The sequence below is a fragment of the Pantherophis guttatus genome, chromosome 2 (assembly GCF_059756535.1).
Source record: "Pantherophis guttatus breed Tessera chromosome 2, ASM5975653v1, whole genome shotgun sequence".
Taxonomy (NCBI): Eukaryota; Metazoa; Chordata; class Lepidosauria; order Squamata; family Colubridae; genus Pantherophis; species Pantherophis guttatus.
In genome coordinates, this window is record NC_142064.1 from 262,998,570 (window position 1) to 263,015,720 (window position 17,151).

Sequence of the window (17,151 nt, forward strand, 5' to 3'; positions counted from 1 at the left end):
ACCTGCTGCCTAGGCGCGAGTGTTGCTTCTTTGTAGAGCGCCATCTAGCGCCATAACGCTGAAGAACGTGTTCGTTCTACTACTTCAACCCTAAGAGGTTTGCAAGAGGTTTTACTGGATTCCCTGCTTCCTGATGTGCCTTCAAGTGGTATGGATAGCTTTGTAAGCGATCGATATCAAGAGAACTTTACCTGGCAGAGGTGTTCAATGCATTGCTGCAGATTAAGATCTCTTGTAAGTGCAGTTGAAGAGGCTAATGAAATGGAACTGCCAGGATTACCCTCACTAAGCAATCTGGTCACATCACTTTTTATGACCACATTGTATAGCAGTGGAAATCCTGACACCAATTCCTGTCACAATGCAAGAAATATCCCCCTTTTTTTTACAAGCTCAGGAGGGGGCTGGAAGAGTAATCCGCCCCCCCGACAGTTGGCATCCTGGCAAGCTTTATACCTTGAACAGCAGTTTGTAATGCATAATAAAATCATAAGGGGTTTTCCTGGCAGAGCAGTTCAAGGCATTGCTGCAGATTAAGATCTTCTCTAAGTGCAGCTGAAGAGGGCAATGAAAGGTTGGCAGCCTGGAACTTCAATTCACCCTCACTCACCTTGCAGCTCTGACTTTGCCACCTGGAGAAAGGACTGTGCAGGAGAAAGCCACCTGGGCCCTTCTTAGCCTGGGGTCAGGCCAGGACATATCACCAAAACAGCACTGGTTGCAATTCTCATGGACTTTTGGAGGGCTTGGGATAGATGGGGCACAACCATTATGTCTTTCCTAGTTCAGATTTCAACACCATCGACCATGCTATCCTTCTGGACCGGCTTTGGGTACAGGAAATGGGAGGCAATTTATTATGGTGATTCTATTTCTATGTTCAGTTGGCGTGTGTAGAAGAGGACACCTGATGTATGCCAGTGAGACTTGGACCGTATACAGAAGGCATGCTAGGCAATTTATTTATTGGTCTAATTTATATGCCGCCCTTCTCCGGAGACTCAGGGTGGCTTACAATGGGTTAAGCAATAGCCTTCATACTTTCGTATATACCTGCTTAGTAGGGCTTTCGGGCCCCCCAGCGGTGTCCTTTTTTATACAAAGTCAGCTTATTGCCCCCACAATCTGGGTCCTCATTTTACCTACCTCGGAAGGATGGAAGGCTGAGTCAACCTTGAGCCTGGTGAGATTTGAACTTGCAGTAATTGCAGGCAGCTGGTGCTACTTTAACAGTACTTAGTCAGCTGCACCACCCATGGCTCTTGAACCACTTCCACACAACCTGCCTCTGCAGACTTATGAGAATCTGGTGGCAGGACAAGGTGTCAGACACAGAAGTCCTCTCCAGAGCAGGCCTGCCATCAGTTCACACCTTGCTGATATGAAAGCCCAGACATACTGGGCAGGATGCAAGGATGCCAGGCCATCGCATCCCTAAACAGCTCCTCTACGGTGAGGTGTCTCAAGGTAAGTGATCACACGGGGACAAAGGAAGCGATAGAAAGACAGGTTGAAAGCCTCCTTCAAGTCCCTGGATATCGACATCACCTCCTGGGAAACCCTGGTACAAGACTGATTGACATGGCAGACGTTGATCCACTGCCAGACATTTAAAGACAGAGAAAGATCCACAGCACAAGAGGAGCGAGCACTCTGCAAAGCCAGAGCTGCAAATGCTGCAACAATGGTGCCCACACATATCTGCCCAACATGTGGCAGAACATCCCGTGCCCGTATAGGCCTTACCAGCCACCTGTAGACAAACCGTGGACAGCCCACAACCGTTAGATGTCAAGGTCCTCTTCGAACACGATGGACAAACATCATCATGTAGAAGAGGAACAGAGTTCTGGCCCCCTGAAATTGGGGTGTCCCGGGTCTCAAGCCTGTGGCTGCTGCTTTTCAACATCTACATGAAACTGCTCGGGGAGGCCATCCATCCTGAGATACCCAATTATGTACAGGTCGTCCTTGATTTACAACATTTCAGTCAGCGACCATTTGAAGTTACAAGGGCATTGAAAATTGACATGGCCATTTTTCACATTGCAGCATGCCCATGGTCATGTGATCAAACTTCAGACAGTTAAGAGGCCTTGCACACAGGTCATTAATGCCTTGTTCACCTAGTTTTGGCTTACCGCACTGGACCAATGGGCCAACTAGAAACTTCAACTGGTCCAGAACGCAGCAGCGCACACAATAATGGGGGCCCCTAAGTTGCCCATGTAACATACTTGTCACGGGAGCTGCACTGGATTCGTTTTTTAAGGTGCAATTGAAGATGGTCATCACCTTTAAAGCTATTTCTTTATTATAGCTATAGCAATAGCACTTAGACCTATATACCACTGCACAGTGCTTTATAGCTCTCTCGATATATAGTGTCAGAATATTGTCCCCAACAATCTGGGTCCTCATTTTACCAGTCTCAGAAGGATGGAAGGCTGAGTCAACCTCGAGCCCTATCAGGATCGAACTCCAGGCAGTGGGAAGAGTCAGCCAGCAATATTGCATTCTAACCACTGAGCCACCAGGGCACATATGTCACTAGTTTCCCACCTTTTTTTCCCCATCTACCTGTTCTACCAGGTCAGATAGGGTGGGCACATTCCTAGCCCCTTGCCTTAAATATTACCATCTGATAGGAGCTAGGAAGTGAGTCTTTTCCGTTGCAGCTCCTGCCCTATCAGACACTCTTCCCCCTGGCATTTGGAAGGCCTTTATCCTCCTAGTCTTCCGTAAAGGAAAGAAGATCTAGCTTTCCCTCTGAGCACTGGGATTAAGAAGAGATGCCTGTGCATCAGAAGCTTGATTGGGACCCAGGTTTTTGTTTTTATGCATTTAGTTTTAATATGGTTTTTAAGTTAATTACTGATTGGGAGCTGGCCAGTTTGTTATAACATGGATGGCTACATAAATATTTTAAATAAATCAAAGGAAAAAGATTAATCTGGAAAATGGCGCTACTGAGGCTGCCCATCTGCAGGTTGCTTGAGGCTCTGAAGATCTATGCATTTCTTTAATTATCAAATTGATATGCTGCTAATCCTGCGGTGAACTTCTCCAATTTAACTCCTTGCAAGGAGAAAGATAACCAGATTTGGGCAAGAATGGCACCTGACATGAATATAATTAATAAGGCCAGGAGCCCTGGTTAACTTATAAATTGAATCACATTTTTGGAATCCGAATGACCATCCGAATGCCATCAACCTTGTTAGAAGTGCCTTCTCTTTGCAGGGCAAGTAAATGTTAAAAATATAGGATTTGCATTTTGCCATTTGAAATATATTGGGATTATTGATTTCTGTATTAGTTTTATTGCTGTAAACCATGTGGAGTCATTATGAGTGGGGCTGCCATACATATTTTCATGCTAAGTAAAAATACATGCATACATACATACATGCTTATATCCTTTATTATATGTAGAAATAACTCAAGGCGGTAAACATACGTAACAAGAGATGTAAGCTCCTTTACTCTGGCCCAGCATAGCAGTTCCCCTTGATTCCGTGATAAGGAACGACCACACTGGGCCAGAGAAAGGAAGGTCAGATAAGGTTAGAGAAAAGAAAGAGAAACGAAGAACAAAGAATGAAAAAGGAAGTTCAAATCAGATTAGAGGCCTCCTGGCTAAAACATACGAAGAACGGTTAGAAGAACTGGGCATGGCCAGTCTAGTGAAGAGAAGAACCAGGGGTGACACAACAGTCTTCCAATATTTGAGGGATTGTCATAAAGAGAGGGGGACAGTCTATTTTCCAAAGCACCCAAAGGGCAGACAAGGAACAATGGATGGAAACTGATCAAGGAGAGATTCAACCTAGAAATAAGGAGACATTCTGAGACAGTGATAACAACCAACCAACCGAACAACTCACCTTCAGAAGTTGTGAGTGCTTCATCACTGGAGGCTTTCAAGGAGAGATGTGACTGCTACTCGTCAGAAATGGTATAGGACAGTGATGGCTAAACTTTTTCGGACCGAGTACCCAAAGCGCGTGTGCGCGCCTGAACCCCCAAAATGCAATGCATGTGCAGCCTCCCCATGCGTCCCAACACCCGCCCATGCGTGCGCCTCTCCTGAGCGTGCATGCACTGCCTCCTTGCCCGCCCCTCGCGTATGCACGGCAGAGACCCAAAGACCAGTGGGAGGCGCGCGTGCATGTACAGCAGAGCTGAACTGGGGCAACAGCCTGCATGCCCCCAGAGAAGGCTCCGCGTGCCTCCTCTGGCACATTTGTCATAGGTTCGCCATCACAGGTATAGGATAACATGCTTGAGCAATGGGTTGGACTAGATGGCATAGAAGGTCCCTTCCAACTCTGTTATTCTATTCTATTCCACTCTCATGTTTGATACTAAGACATGTTTTACTAAAAGGAATCATGCAAAAAAATTAAATAGTTAATTGTTCAGCTGAGCTTCCAATGAGAGAAAAGAAACAAAATTCAAGATTCCTCTACACACATTAAATTTTGCCTCAGATGGAATTTCTTGTGTGTGATAAGGGAATAATTTTGTGCGAAACACTGTCTGTAATCTGGTTATTTGAATGATTACTCCCCTATGTGTAACCTTACATGATTTATAAGGCTAGACCTAGTACTGAAATCTTTCCCACAATCCGGACATTCATACGGTTTCTCTCCTGTATGAGTCCTCCGGTGTATCACCAAATTGGAATTCCAACTGAAATTTTTCCCACATTCAAGACACTTATACGGTTTTTCTCCTGTGTGAGTCCTCTGGTGTCTCACCAGGTAGGAATTCTGACTGAAACTTTTCCCACAATCCGGACACTGATATGGTTTTTCTCCTGTGTGAGTTTTCCGGTGCATCAGCAGGTGGGAATTCCGAGCGAAACTTTTCCCACAATCTGGACACTCATATGGTTTCTCTCCCGTGTGAGTCCTCTGGTGTATCACCAGCTCAGAATTCCAGGTGAAACATTTCCCACAATCAGAACATTCAAACTGTTTCTCGCCAGTGCAAGTCCTCTTTTGTCTTACATGTATGCGCATTGTAATCCTTTTGCCACTGGTAGAGATTCTCTACCATCAATCATGAGGAAGCTTTTCGGAGTAAAGCTTTTGTTGCATTCCAAACATTCCTATGGTTTTTCATTTGGTGGATCCTCTTATGCATAGTCAGCTGTGATCTACAATATGTTTTCAGCCCACATTAAGCTGTCTGTGTTGTTTTTCCAACATTCATATTATTAGATTTTTGTGGAAGCCAAAAATATTTCTGATCTCTTACTTGGAGGTTCTTTGATTCAAGCCATTCTTTCCTTCCTCAAAGAATTCAAATAATGCCTGCCCAATCTGGCTATCCAAGGGACCTTTTCCTTTCCACTGACTTCCAGGAATTTCCCACTTTTTCTTTACTTGGAAATTATCCTCCCTGCCTTCTCATTTAATGCTTTCATAAAGTCTATTTTTTCCAGCTCAAAAGGTTGTTCTTGTTATTCTCTCCCTTGTCTCTCATCTGCTGAGGAATGAAAAGAGGTTTTCACTTTCCAGAGGAAGGGAAAAATTTTTGTTTGATGGCTTGTTTTCCTTTTTAATGCTGCTTCTCAGTTTCTGTTTTCCACAGTAATCTCCTTACCATCCTCTTTGTCTGTAAGATTCATATGAATGAGTTAGTTTCATTATTGTCTAAAAAATGGCTGCAGAACATGTGAAACAGGAAAAGCACCCACAAATATTAACATGGAAAAACAAAGACTAAAATCGTAGTTTAAGCTCTAACATTAATTATGATTCATTTGGCATATAGAAGGCTAGCAAGATCCAAGCTCAAATATCGAATCAATTACAATATTCTCTTTTTGGCTTGGATAGATCACACAAATATGCACGCCTCTCTGCACAGAGATAAAAACCTATGAATTTATGTATGTAGGCAATGTATATGTATCAATGTGCAAAATGTCCCAAAAGTGCATCCACTCAAACTTTTTATTTAAATTTACAAAGGTGGAGACAATAATAGATGAAATGGTGCCCAAATGCTATGCAAGATTTAAAGCATCCGCATTGCCCATGAAACTGATGGGCGCTTAAAAACTATAAAAAACATATAAATATTTCTTTAAATAGCCTTTAAAATAGCTATCCAGGAGCCTGGATAGCTCAACAGACTAAAAGCCTGTTATTAACATTCAGCTGTCTGCAATTATTGCAAGTTCGAATCTTGCCAAGGCTCAAGGTTGACTCAGCCTTCCATCCTTTCTAAGGTAGGTCAAATGAGGACCCAGTTTGTGGGGGCAATAAGCTGACTTTGTATAAATATACAAAAGTATGAAGGCTATTGCTTAACGCATTGTAAGCTGCCCTGAGTCTCCGGAGAAGGGCGGCATATAAATCTAATTTAAAAAAAATAATAAAAAAATCTCCCACCTCCCAGCAGAAAATCACAGGCAGATTTTAAATCCCCAGAGGAATAAAATTTGGGGAGGGGAAGAATATACAGCAGCAGCCCCCATGTTTCAACCTCGTTGCTTCCTCTGCTTCATACCCCGTGGAGGAACCCAAAGAGCCCGACTTCCTCCGGGCTTCTCCTCCGACCTTCCCTCCACTCACCTCCCAGCAGCCGCTTCCACCCTCCAAGCAGCACAAGAGGCTCCGCCGACGCCATTATCCTTGGGTGAGCCGGAAGAGGAAGTTCCTCTGACCTTCGCCTCCTCTCCTCCACATCCCCTCTAGGAATACGGCCCCAGGGCGAATCAATGAACTCTCTAGGAATACAATACTCTATCGTTATCAACCCGTTCCAGCCCAGCCTCTGCTCCTTCCCTAGAATACCTCTGCCGCCGCTGTACCGTACCTTATTCCTGGACGCGAGTAGGGCGCCCTCTGGCGACGAAAGGCCGAAGACCACGCTCGTTCTATCTACCCTAAGGCGCTTGAAGATATTCTCATGGATTCTGTTCTTCCTTGTGTGCCATCAAGTCCTATTCGACTCCCACCGAGCTCATCGGTAGCTTTTCTCCCTGAGGCTCCATCCCAAAACCTTTTCTTTCAGGTCCCCCAAGTGGATATTCATTGTCCCTGGAGTTGAGCCCGAAGCTTCGTTTGCAAAGAACGGCCACTAAACCAAAGGAAAGCGCCCTTTGGAGTGGGTGGGGTGGGGCTGCAAATAGGAAGGGGGGAAAGTCCTCCCCCCTTGGTTCCAGACAGTTTTTCCTCTGGAGGGAAGCAGGATAACTTCTCAAAAACCTGCCTCTGTAACTTAGTGAAGCTGTAAGAACGAAGCTTGACCCCTCGCCCCTGTGATTTTATTTTCATTTACTTCCATGTTCAGCTAACAAGCTCGGTATTTCTTATTGGTGCTGCACCCCTGCTTAGCAATGGAAATTCTGGCACCAATTCCTGTCGCAAATTGAGAACTACCCATATTTCTTTTCCAAGCTCAAGAGAGGGCTGGAAGCGTAATTCCCCACCCCATCCCCGCGCTTTACACCTTCAACAGCCGTTTGTAATGCATAATAAAATCATGAGAGGTTTTCCTGGCAGAGGAATTCAAGGCATTGCTGCAGATTAAGATCTTTTATAAGTGCAGCTGAAGAGGGCAATGAAAGGTTGGCAGCCTGGGACTTCAATTCACCCTCTGCTTCCAGCTCTGACTTTGCCACCTGGAGAAAGGGCTGTGCAGGAGGAGAAAAACACCTGGGCCCTTCTCAGTCTGGGTTCAGGCCAGGGCACATCACCAAAACGGTATTGGTTGCAATTATCATGGACTTTTGGAGGGTTTGAGATAGATGGGACTACAACCATTATATCCCTCATAGACCTCCCATCAGGTTTCAGTACATCAACCAGGATATCCTTCTGGACCAGCTTTGGAGACAGGAAATGGGAGGCACTTTATTACTGTGGTTCTACTTCTGCCTCCGTGGCTGGTTCCAGTGGGTATTGGTAAAAGAGGGCCTGAGTCTTGGCCTCTTCAATTTGGGATGTCTCGTGGCTCAAGCCTTTTGCTCCTCCTTTTTAACATATCTAATTATATACAGGCAGTCGTGGACTTTTTTGGAGCTCCCTGACCATCAAAATTCCATCAACCTTGCTAAAAGTGTCCTATACAGGTAATCCCCAATTTACGAGCATTCATTCATTTAGCGCCCATTCGAAGTTACGAGATAAATGCCCCCTAGTGTTTACGATCAAGTCCCGAAATTACGAATGTTGCAGCGCCACAGCAGTTGTTCGGCCTTATGAAGACTGCAGAGGGTGTGCAACATTCACACCTATTTCCCACCCCCCTCTCCCCACAACTGCTTCCCTTTCCCATCCTGCCACGCCAGACTAACAAGATCTGGCTCCACTCTGCCTCAAAGGTTTCTTTGCCTTTGAGGGAGAGGAGAGTCAAAAGAACTCTCCTCTCCACTCTCAGTGCTGTAATATCACAAGAGTTCTGGCACCCCCATCCTCTTTTGCAGAAACTGGGTGCCTGAACTCTTGTGAGTTCACGGACCCCAGAAACTTTTATTCTCCACACAAAAAGCGTTTACGGTGCCTGTCTCCTGCTTCTCCATCCGCCATCTCCTTTCCGCCACCACCGGGACACTTTTCACCTAGAGACCTGATGGAGATTAGAAGCTTCATTTGTGTGCAAATGGGGCAATTGAAAATGGAGCGAATCACTCAGTTTCCAAACGCCCCATTTACAAGCAGACAAAACTTCAACGTACAAGATTCACTCCTACGAATGAAGTTACAAATAGAATGGTGAGGCTCCATTACATTTGTAACTCGAGCATTACCTGTACTTGCAGGACAAGTACATGTTAAATGTGGAGGCTTTGTATTTTGCCATTTGCAATATGTAGGGTTTATTGATTTCTGTAGTAGGGTTTTATTGCTGCAAGCTGCCCAAAGTCAACAGGAATTGGGCTGCGATATACATTTTTAAAATAAATCATACATACTTATACATATTTATATCCCCCTTTATGATATGTACAAATACCTCAAGGCGGCAAATATAACTAATACAGATCTAAGCTTGCTTTCCCTGGCCCAGCACCTCGACTCCATGAAAGGAAACTGCAGCACTGAACCAGAGAAAGAAAGCTCACATCTCCCCCCCTCATATTTTGATACTACGACACATTTGACTAAAAAGAATCAAGCAAGAAATTAATGCATCAAATTTTGGCTTGTGTGTGATTTTTTGTGTATGAAAAAATTTGAATTCTGTGTGAAACACTTTCCACAATCTGGGCACTTGAATGGTTTCTCCCCTGTGTGTAACCTTACATGATTTATAAGGCTAGACCTGGTCCCAAAATCTTTCCCACAAACTGGACACTCATACGGTTTCTCTCCTGTGTGAGTTCTCTGGTATATCACTAAACTGGAATTCCTTATGAAACCTTTTCCACAGTCAGGACACTCATATGGTTTTTCTCCTGTGTGACTCCTCTGGTGTATCACCAACCCGGACTTACGAAGGAAACTTTTCCAGCAAAACGGACACTGATGTGTTTTTTCTCCTGTGTGAATTCTCTGGTGTTTCACCAAGTAGGAATTCTGAGTGAAACTTTTACAACAATCTGGGCACTGGTACTGTTTGTCCCCCGTGTGAGTTCTCTGATGTACCACCAGGTTAGAATTTCGATTGAAACCTTTTCCGCAATCAGGACACTTATATGGTTTCTCTCCTGTGTGTGTTCTCTGATGTACCACAAGCTCGGAATTCCAATTGAAACGTTTTCCACAATCTGGACACTTATGTGGTTTCTCTCCTGTGTGAGTCCTCTTGTGTATAACCAGGTAGTAATTCTGACTGAAACTTTTGCCACAATCCAGACATACAAATGGTTTCTTTCCTGTATGAGTCCTATGGTGTTTCACCAGGAAAGAATTCTGACTGAAACTTTCCCCACAATCCTCACACTTATATGGTTTCTCTTTCATGTGAGTCCTCTGGTGTATCACCAGCTTGGAATTATGCTGGAAACTTTTCTCACAATCTGGACACTTATATGGTTTCTCTCCCATGTGACTCTTCTGGTGTTCTACCAGGTAGGAATTGCAACTGAAACTTTTCCCACAATCCAGGCACTCATAGGTTTTTTCTTCTGTGAGAATGCTCTGATGTACCATCAGATGGGTATTGCAACTCAAACGTTTCTCACAATCTGAACACTCATACAATTTCTCTACCATGTGAGTCCTCTGGTGTTTCACCAGGGAGGAACTGTGACTGAAACCTTTGCCACAATTCAGACATTCATATGGTTTTTCTCCTGTGTGGGTCCTCTGGTGTATCACCAGGTTGTAATTCTGACTGAAACCTTTGCCACAATACAGACACTCAAATGGTTTCTCTCCTGTGTGAGTCCTCTGGTGGAGCACCAGTTTAGAATTCTGCTTGAAACCTTTCCCACAATCTGGACACTCATGTGGTTTTTTTCCCCATGGTCGTCATCTCGTGTTTCAACTTAACAGATTGGGAGCACTGGTAGAGCTTCTCTTTTGTAGAAATCATTCCACGAATCATGAGAAAGCTGTTCTGATTAAAGCTTTTGCTATACGCCAAACATTTGTATGGATTTTCGTTGGGTGGATCCTCTTCCCATAATCAGTTGTGATTTACAAACAATAAGCTGTCTGTAGGGTTTTTCCAACACTAATATTCTTGGATTCTTGAGGCGGCCAACAATATTTCTGATCTCTTACCTGGAGGTTCTTTGATTTATGCCGCTCTTTCCTTCTTCAAAGGCTTTAATTGATGCCTGCCCATTTTGGCCATCTGGGCCTTTTCCTTCCCACTGACTTCCAGGTACTTCCTACTTTTTATTTGGAAATTATCCCCTTTCACGTCCCATGTAATATTTCCTTGAGTTCCATATTCTCTGTTTATTCCAGCTCAAAACTGCTCGTTATTCTCTCCCTTGTTTGTCATCTGATAAGAGCAGTTTTTACACTGCCTGAAGAAAGTAGAAAAGATCTTGATTGATGGTTTGCTTTGCATTTTAAGGCTGCTTCTCATTTTCTGTTCTCCAGATTGCTGTTCTTGGCTTTCTTTTTGTCTGTAAGATTCATATTAATGGATTAGTTTCATTATTGTATAAGAAGATGGCTGCATGATATGTGGAAGCAGCAAAAAAACATCCCCAAATATTACCATGAAGCATCAAAATTCTAGTTTAAGCTCTAACATTAACTATGATTCATTTGGCATATAGAAGAATAGCAGGATTCATGTTGAAATATTGACTGAATCATAAAATTCTTTTTAACTTGAATAGACCACACATATCTCTCTCTTTTATTCTACATCTCTACTACTCTACCGTGTTTCTTCGAAAATAAGACCCTGGTCTTATTATTTTTTTGAACCCTGAAATAAGCACTTGGCCCTATTGCCATGTGCTCAAAAGCCTGATTGGGCTTATTATCAGGGGATGTCTTATTTTGGGGGAAACGGTATATCACTAAAATAACCCTGTGGTTTACTATCCCTTTCTTCTCCTACATGTGGGGAGCAATGACACAACAATGAATCTGAAAACAAGAGATGACGAATACCTAGGAAAGAAAGTTAAAGAAGTAGGAGCATAAGAGGTGTTTTCATCTATACTTCCAACAAAAGGCCAACATCCAATGATGCTCCCGCAAATGGTTTTAGAAATGAACTACTGGCTTAAAAACTGGTGTTGTCAACAGGACTACGGCTTCCTAGACCATGATTTGCATTACTTACATGAAGGGCTACTGGCAAGGGATGGAGTGAACCTTCACAAGAACTGGAAAGAATATATTTGGAAAATGACTGGCTCATCTTTTCAGAAGGGCTTTAAACTGAAATTGAGGGGGAGGGAGAGCCAATCTTCACGACCTTTAGAACGTAATTCCAAGCAAAAACCACTAAATAACCAATCACATAGGGAGTAAAGAGAAAGAAATAAAAAGAAGAAAAACATAATGAAGTTGATTGAGACTGATGGAAAGGATGTAAATCCCAGTTACAAAGTAAGAGATATAAGAAACATATCCAAGACCCATAAAGGACTCAAATGCCCATACACCAACGCTAAAAGTTTAGGGAACAAACAGGGTGAACTTGAAGTATTAGTACATGAAGGCAGATATGATATAATTGCCATTACTGAAACTTGGTGGGATGAAACTCATGACTGGAATGTCCTGATAGAGGGATACAAACTATTCAAAAGAAACAGAAACTCGACCTCCTCTAACAAAAGAGAAGGTGGAGTTGCATTATATATAAAAGATCACTACATCTCTCCACCTTTCTGCTCTGGGTCGGTGCGATTCAGATAAAATACTAGCAGATGGCGATAGTTGCAATGACCTCCAAGGTCCCTTCCAACTCTGTTACTGTAACAGGCAGTAGAGAGAAAGCAGAGATGCTTAACTCTTATCTTTGCATCAATCTTCATCAAAATGAAACTATAGCCCAACCTACCAAAAACATAACCGTAAAAGACAGATAAGAAATAAAAATTAAAATAAGCAAGAAAAAGAGGACACCTATCTGATTGATCTTGATGAATATAAATCACTTCCCAGAGTTCTGAAGGAACTGATAGATGTTATTTCACAACCATTGTACCATATCTTTAAAACATCCTGGAGCACTGGGGAATTACTAGAGCCGTGATGGCGAATCTGTGGCCCGCGGAGCCATATCTGTGGGGATGCGAGCTTTGCCCTGACTGGGCTCCAGCGTGCATGCGTGTGCTGGCCAGCTGATTTTCGGGCCTTCCGGGCCCACTGGAAGTTGGGAAACAGCCATTTCTGGACTCTAGAGAGCCTCCAGGAGGGTGGGGGAGGACATTTTTGCCCTCCCCAGGCTCCAAGAAAGCCTCTGGAGCCTGGGAAGGGGAAAAAACGAGCCCACCAGGCCCACCAGTAATCTTTTTGCCATTGCGTGCCAAAAGCAGGGAGAGAGCGGGAGGGGGGTCGCGGATGCATGCGTGGGGGGGCACTGAATTATGGGTGTGCGCACACACATGCGTGACCCCCCCCCATATCCCCCCCCTTTTGGCATGCAATAGCAAAAAGGTTAGCCATCACTGTACTAGAGGATCGGAAAAGAGCTGATGTGGTTACCATCTTCAAAAAATAATAATAAAAAAAAAAACCCAGACCCGGAAAACTGGAGACCAATTATCTATGGAGATTCTCAGTCATCCAGATCACGGTTGTCCCAAAAGTGCTTTTTAAGGAGGCAACTGGACTTTCTTGTTTTTCTTTGAAGACATTTCACTTCTCCTCCAAGCTTATTCAGCTCTGACTGGATGGTGGGGAATGGAACGATTTATATTCCTTGCAGACAGCTGGAGAGTTGGTGAGGCCACTTGGAGGTTTATCTGTGTCTTCAGTCACCTGGGTAGTAGAAATGGGTGTGGAGCCTTCTTGGACCTGCTGAATTCCTCTTTCGAGGCCTCAAAATTGAACAGCCCTCTCTCAACAGAGGGGGAGGGATATGACATCATCTATCTCCAGTCTACAACAGTCATTTCAGCAGTTCCAAGGCTACTCATCCATTTGCACTACCCAGGTAACCCTGAGGTCATAGATAAACCTCCCACCCCAGCTCCCCAAAGGGGAAAAACATCATGAAACATCACGTGACAGCAACGTGATGCTGCGAGTTTGACACCATGCTCTAAAAGGATGCAAATGCAAAGAAGAGCAACTAAGATGATTAAGAGGCTGGAGACTAAAATATATGAAGAATGGTTGAAGGAATTGGGTATGGCCAGCCTAGAGAAAAGAAGGACTAGGAGGGACATGATAGCAGTATTCCAGTATTTGAGGAGCTGCCACAATGAAGAGGGAATCAACTTATTTTCAAAGCATCCAGAAGGCAAGGCAAGAAACCATGTATGGAAACTAATCAGGGAGAGAAGTAATCTGGAATTAAGGAGACGCTTCCTAACAGGGAGGACAATTTACCAGTGGAACATATTCCATCTAGAAGTTGTGGGTGCTTCATTCCTGGAGGTTTTTAAGAAAAAACTGGCCAGCCTCCTATCTGAAATGGTAAAGGGTTTCCTGCTTCACCAGGGGGTTGGAGTAGACAACCTCCAAAATCCCTTCCGGCTGTAATCTGATTGATACATGCACGCATATACACAGAGAAATACACACATATGAATTATGCATGTAGAAAATCTGTGTGTATTTCAGTCGGCGAAACATGCCAGAAGTGCATTTTCTCAATTTTTTTTAAATCTAATTTTAGAAAGATGGGGACACTAACAGAAAAAATGGTGCCCAAATCCTATGCAATATATATATATATTTATTTGATTTATATGCCGCCCTTCTCTGGAGACTCAGGGTGGCTTACAGTGCATTAAGCAATAGCCTTCATACTTTTGTATATTTTTATACAAAGTCAGCTTATTGCCCCCACAAACTGGGTCCTCAATTTACCTCCCTTAGAAAGGATGGAAGGCTGAGTCAACCTTGAGCCTGGTGAGATTTGAACTTGCAGTAATTGCAAGCAGCAGATGTTAATAACAGTGCTTAGTCCACTGTACTACAGGCTCTTTGCTTGAGCAGGGCATTGGGCTAGAAGACCTACAAGGACCCTTCCAGCTCTATTCTGAATCTCAGATTTGGGAGATTTAAAAAATCTTTATTTGTCATATTTCATAACCGCCCATCTCTCTCGGTCTTCACATAATACTTGACTCCTTATGACTTTATTGACATGTTGTTTTCCTGGCAAGTAAAGTGTGTCATGGGCAAAATGGATGCTTTAAATCTTGCATTAGGATTTGGGCACCATTTCAGCACTTACTGTCCCTACCTTTCTAAAATTAAATAATGCACTTCTGGGATACTTTACACACTGAAACACCGATACATTTTCTATATACATAAATTTATGGCTTTGTATTTCTGTGGGCCTATGTGTCCATATATGTGTGATATATATCCAAACCAAAGGGAGAATTTTATAATTAAGTCAGTATTTGAACTACAATCTTGCTAGTCTTCTATCTGCCAAATGAATCATAATGTTAGAGGTTAAACTACAATTTTGATATTTTCGTAATCATATATTGGGTAGGAAGGTAAATAGTGTTTTGTGCGCCTTTGGCATTGAGTCATGCCGGCCGCAGGACCACGGAGACGTCTTCGGACAGCGCCGGCTCTTCTTCGGCTTTGAAACAGGAGATTCGAACTTGCAGTAATTGCAGGCAGCTGAATGTTAATAACAGGCTATTAGTCTGCTGTGCCACCAGGCTCTATTTAATATTTAAAGCATCTACCTTGCTCATGAAACTCCTCACCTACCAGGAAAACAACATGTCAAGGAATAAAGTATTACGTGAAGACAGACACAGAGAGAGAGAGAGAGAGAGAGAGAGAGAGAGAGAGAGAGAGAGAGGGAGAGGGAGAGGGAGAGGGAGAGGGAGAGGGAGAGGGAGAGGGAGAGGGAGAGGAGAGAGAGAGAGAGAGAGAGAGAGAGAGAGAGAGAGAGAGAGAGAGAGAGAGAGAGAGAGAGAGAGAGAGAGAGAGAGAGAGAGATGAGAGTTATGAAAAATACGGATTTTTTAAATCTCCCAGATGTCAAAGGGTCTTTGTACTTCTGGCTCAACCCCCTGCTCAAGTAAGAGACCCTATACCATTTCAGACAAGTGACTGTCCTGTCTCTTCTTAAAAACCTCCAGTGATGAAGCACCCACAACTTCTAGATGGAATTTCTAGATGTTCCCCTGGCTTATTGTCCTCACCGTTAGGAAGTTTCTTCCTTAATTCCACGTTGCTTCTCTCCTTGATTAGTTTCCATCCATTGTTTTTCGTCCTGTCTGCAGGAGGTTTGGAAAATAAATTGACCCCCTCTTCTTTGTGACAGCCTCTCAAATACTCGAATACTGCTATCATGTCCTCCCTAGTCCTTCTTTTCTCTAAATCTAGACCAGGGGTGGGTTCTAACCAGCTTTACTACTGGTTCTCTTTGTGCGCACGCTTCATGCGTGATCACCTCTTCGGTCGCACACTTTGTGCGCGATTGCCATGCGCATGCTCGGTTTGCTTGCCTGCGTGCCGAACTTGTGCTTTGCGCAGGCGCATTGCGAATCTGCCAGCTGAGGTGCGGCAATCCGCTCTGCCGCACCTCTCAGCTGGGCGAAAAAAGAAGAAATTTAAGGTCGGCATAATGCTGGGGCGGGCGGGAGGGCCCAGCTCCCGAAGACAGAGAACCGGTTCGGTGACGTCATATTGTCACCGCTACCGGCTCTCGCGAACCGGGAGGAACCCACCACTGGTCTAGACCAGTGTTTCTCAACCTTGGAAGCTTGAAGATGGTGGACTTCAACTCCCAGCGCTGCTGTCTGGGGGATTCTGGGAGTTGAAGTCCACCCATCTTCAAGCTACCAAGGTTGAGAAACACTGGTCTAGACTAAACCATTCCCAAATCTGCAAGTCTTCTTCATATGTCCCCTTTCAATTATAGTCTCTCCCATTTCCAAGCAAAAAAAAAATAAAAAAATATCAAAGGCAGCAATTTAAAATGATGCAGCAAAAAGATAAAAACATTTGGGGAGAGAAAGAATATGCAGAAGCAGCAGCAGCAGCCAAGTTTCAGCCTCGTTGCTTCCTCTGCATCTACCCCTTGGAGGAAACCAAAGAGCCCCACTTGCTCCAGGCTTCTCCTCCCATCTGCCTACAGCTCGCCTTCCAGCTGCTGCTGCTTCCACCCTGGGAAGAGCAGGACTTCCGCTCTCCACGACTCCATGGAGGAGCCGGAAGAGGAAGTTCCTCTGCTCTTCTCCTCTCCTCAATACTCGCTGGTTTTAACGCCTTTCACCTCAGCTGCGCCCCCTCCAGTTGAATGTCGGATCTCAGCCACCAAGGATACCGCTATTATATTGACGGATTGCCAGACGCTCGTGTTGTTAGAGCTCCCCCTAGTGACGTGAGGCTGAAAATACGCACATCAGGAGTTTCTAAGGTGTTTTTTTTCTTTTTTTTTAATGTTTTCCACTCTTAGCCATCACATCCATAAGTTTTTTTCTCTAGGATGATCTAGCCCTAGCCTGTCCTTTGGGGTCTCGCAGGGATGCCCACATCGCTACTGCAACTGAGCCAGGAGCTTCTTTTGCAGGAAGTAAACAAGGGAAAGCAATCCGTGGGGAGAACACAATGT

General features: G+C 44.1%; 4 protein-coding genes across 6 annotated transcripts in view; 2 read left to right on the forward strand and 2 right to left on the reverse strand.

The window, feature by feature from the left end:
• LOC148115746 (uncharacterized) overlaps positions 1–17,151 on the forward strand; it is a 92,615-nt gene that overhangs the window by 42,073 nt on the left and 33,391 nt on the right. The gene's annotated exons all lie outside the window — the stretch shown is intronic.
• LOC117663204 (uncharacterized) overlaps positions 1–17,151 on the forward strand; it is a 131,338-nt gene that overhangs the window by 42,068 nt on the left and 72,119 nt on the right. The window lies entirely within an intron of this gene.
• Positions 3,301–7,080, reverse strand: LOC132708961 (uncharacterized). The gene is made up of 3 exons (XM_087884129.1): positions 6,838–7,080; positions 6,594–6,748; positions 3,301–5,628 (listed from the first exon to the last, which is right to left on the reverse strand). The coding sequence occupies exon 3, from the start codon at positions 5,028–5,030 to the stop codon at positions 4,566–4,568; it is 465 nt and encodes a 154-aa protein (XP_087740255.1). The 5' UTR covers positions 5,031–5,628; positions 6,594–6,748; positions 6,838–7,080; the 3' UTR covers positions 3,301–4,565.
• Positions 8,826–16,803, reverse strand: LOC117663189 (uncharacterized). Of its 2 annotated transcripts, none has more exons than XM_060688216.2 (2): positions 15,737–16,803; positions 8,826–11,047 (listed from the first exon to the last, which is right to left on the reverse strand). In XM_060688216.2, the coding sequence occupies exon 2, from the start codon at positions 10,179–10,181 to the stop codon at positions 9,150–9,152; it is 1,032 nt and encodes a 343-aa protein (XP_060544199.1). In that variant the 5' UTR covers positions 10,182–11,047; positions 15,737–16,803; the 3' UTR covers positions 8,826–9,149. The 2 variants fall into 2 exon arrangements, with proteins under 2 accessions (XP_060544199.1, XP_060544200.1); XM_060688217.2 differs by lacking the exon at positions 15,737–16,803 and adding an exon at positions 11,722–12,716.

Coding starts and splice junctions, on each gene's coding strand:
- LOC132708961 (XM_087884129.1), bottom strand. CDS start 5,030: ATGCGCATACATGTAAGACAAAAGAGGACTTGCACTGGCGAGAAACAG.
- LOC117663189 (XM_060688216.2), bottom strand. CDS start 10,181: ATGGTAGAGAAATTGTATGAGTGTTCAGATTGTGAGAAACGTTTGAGT.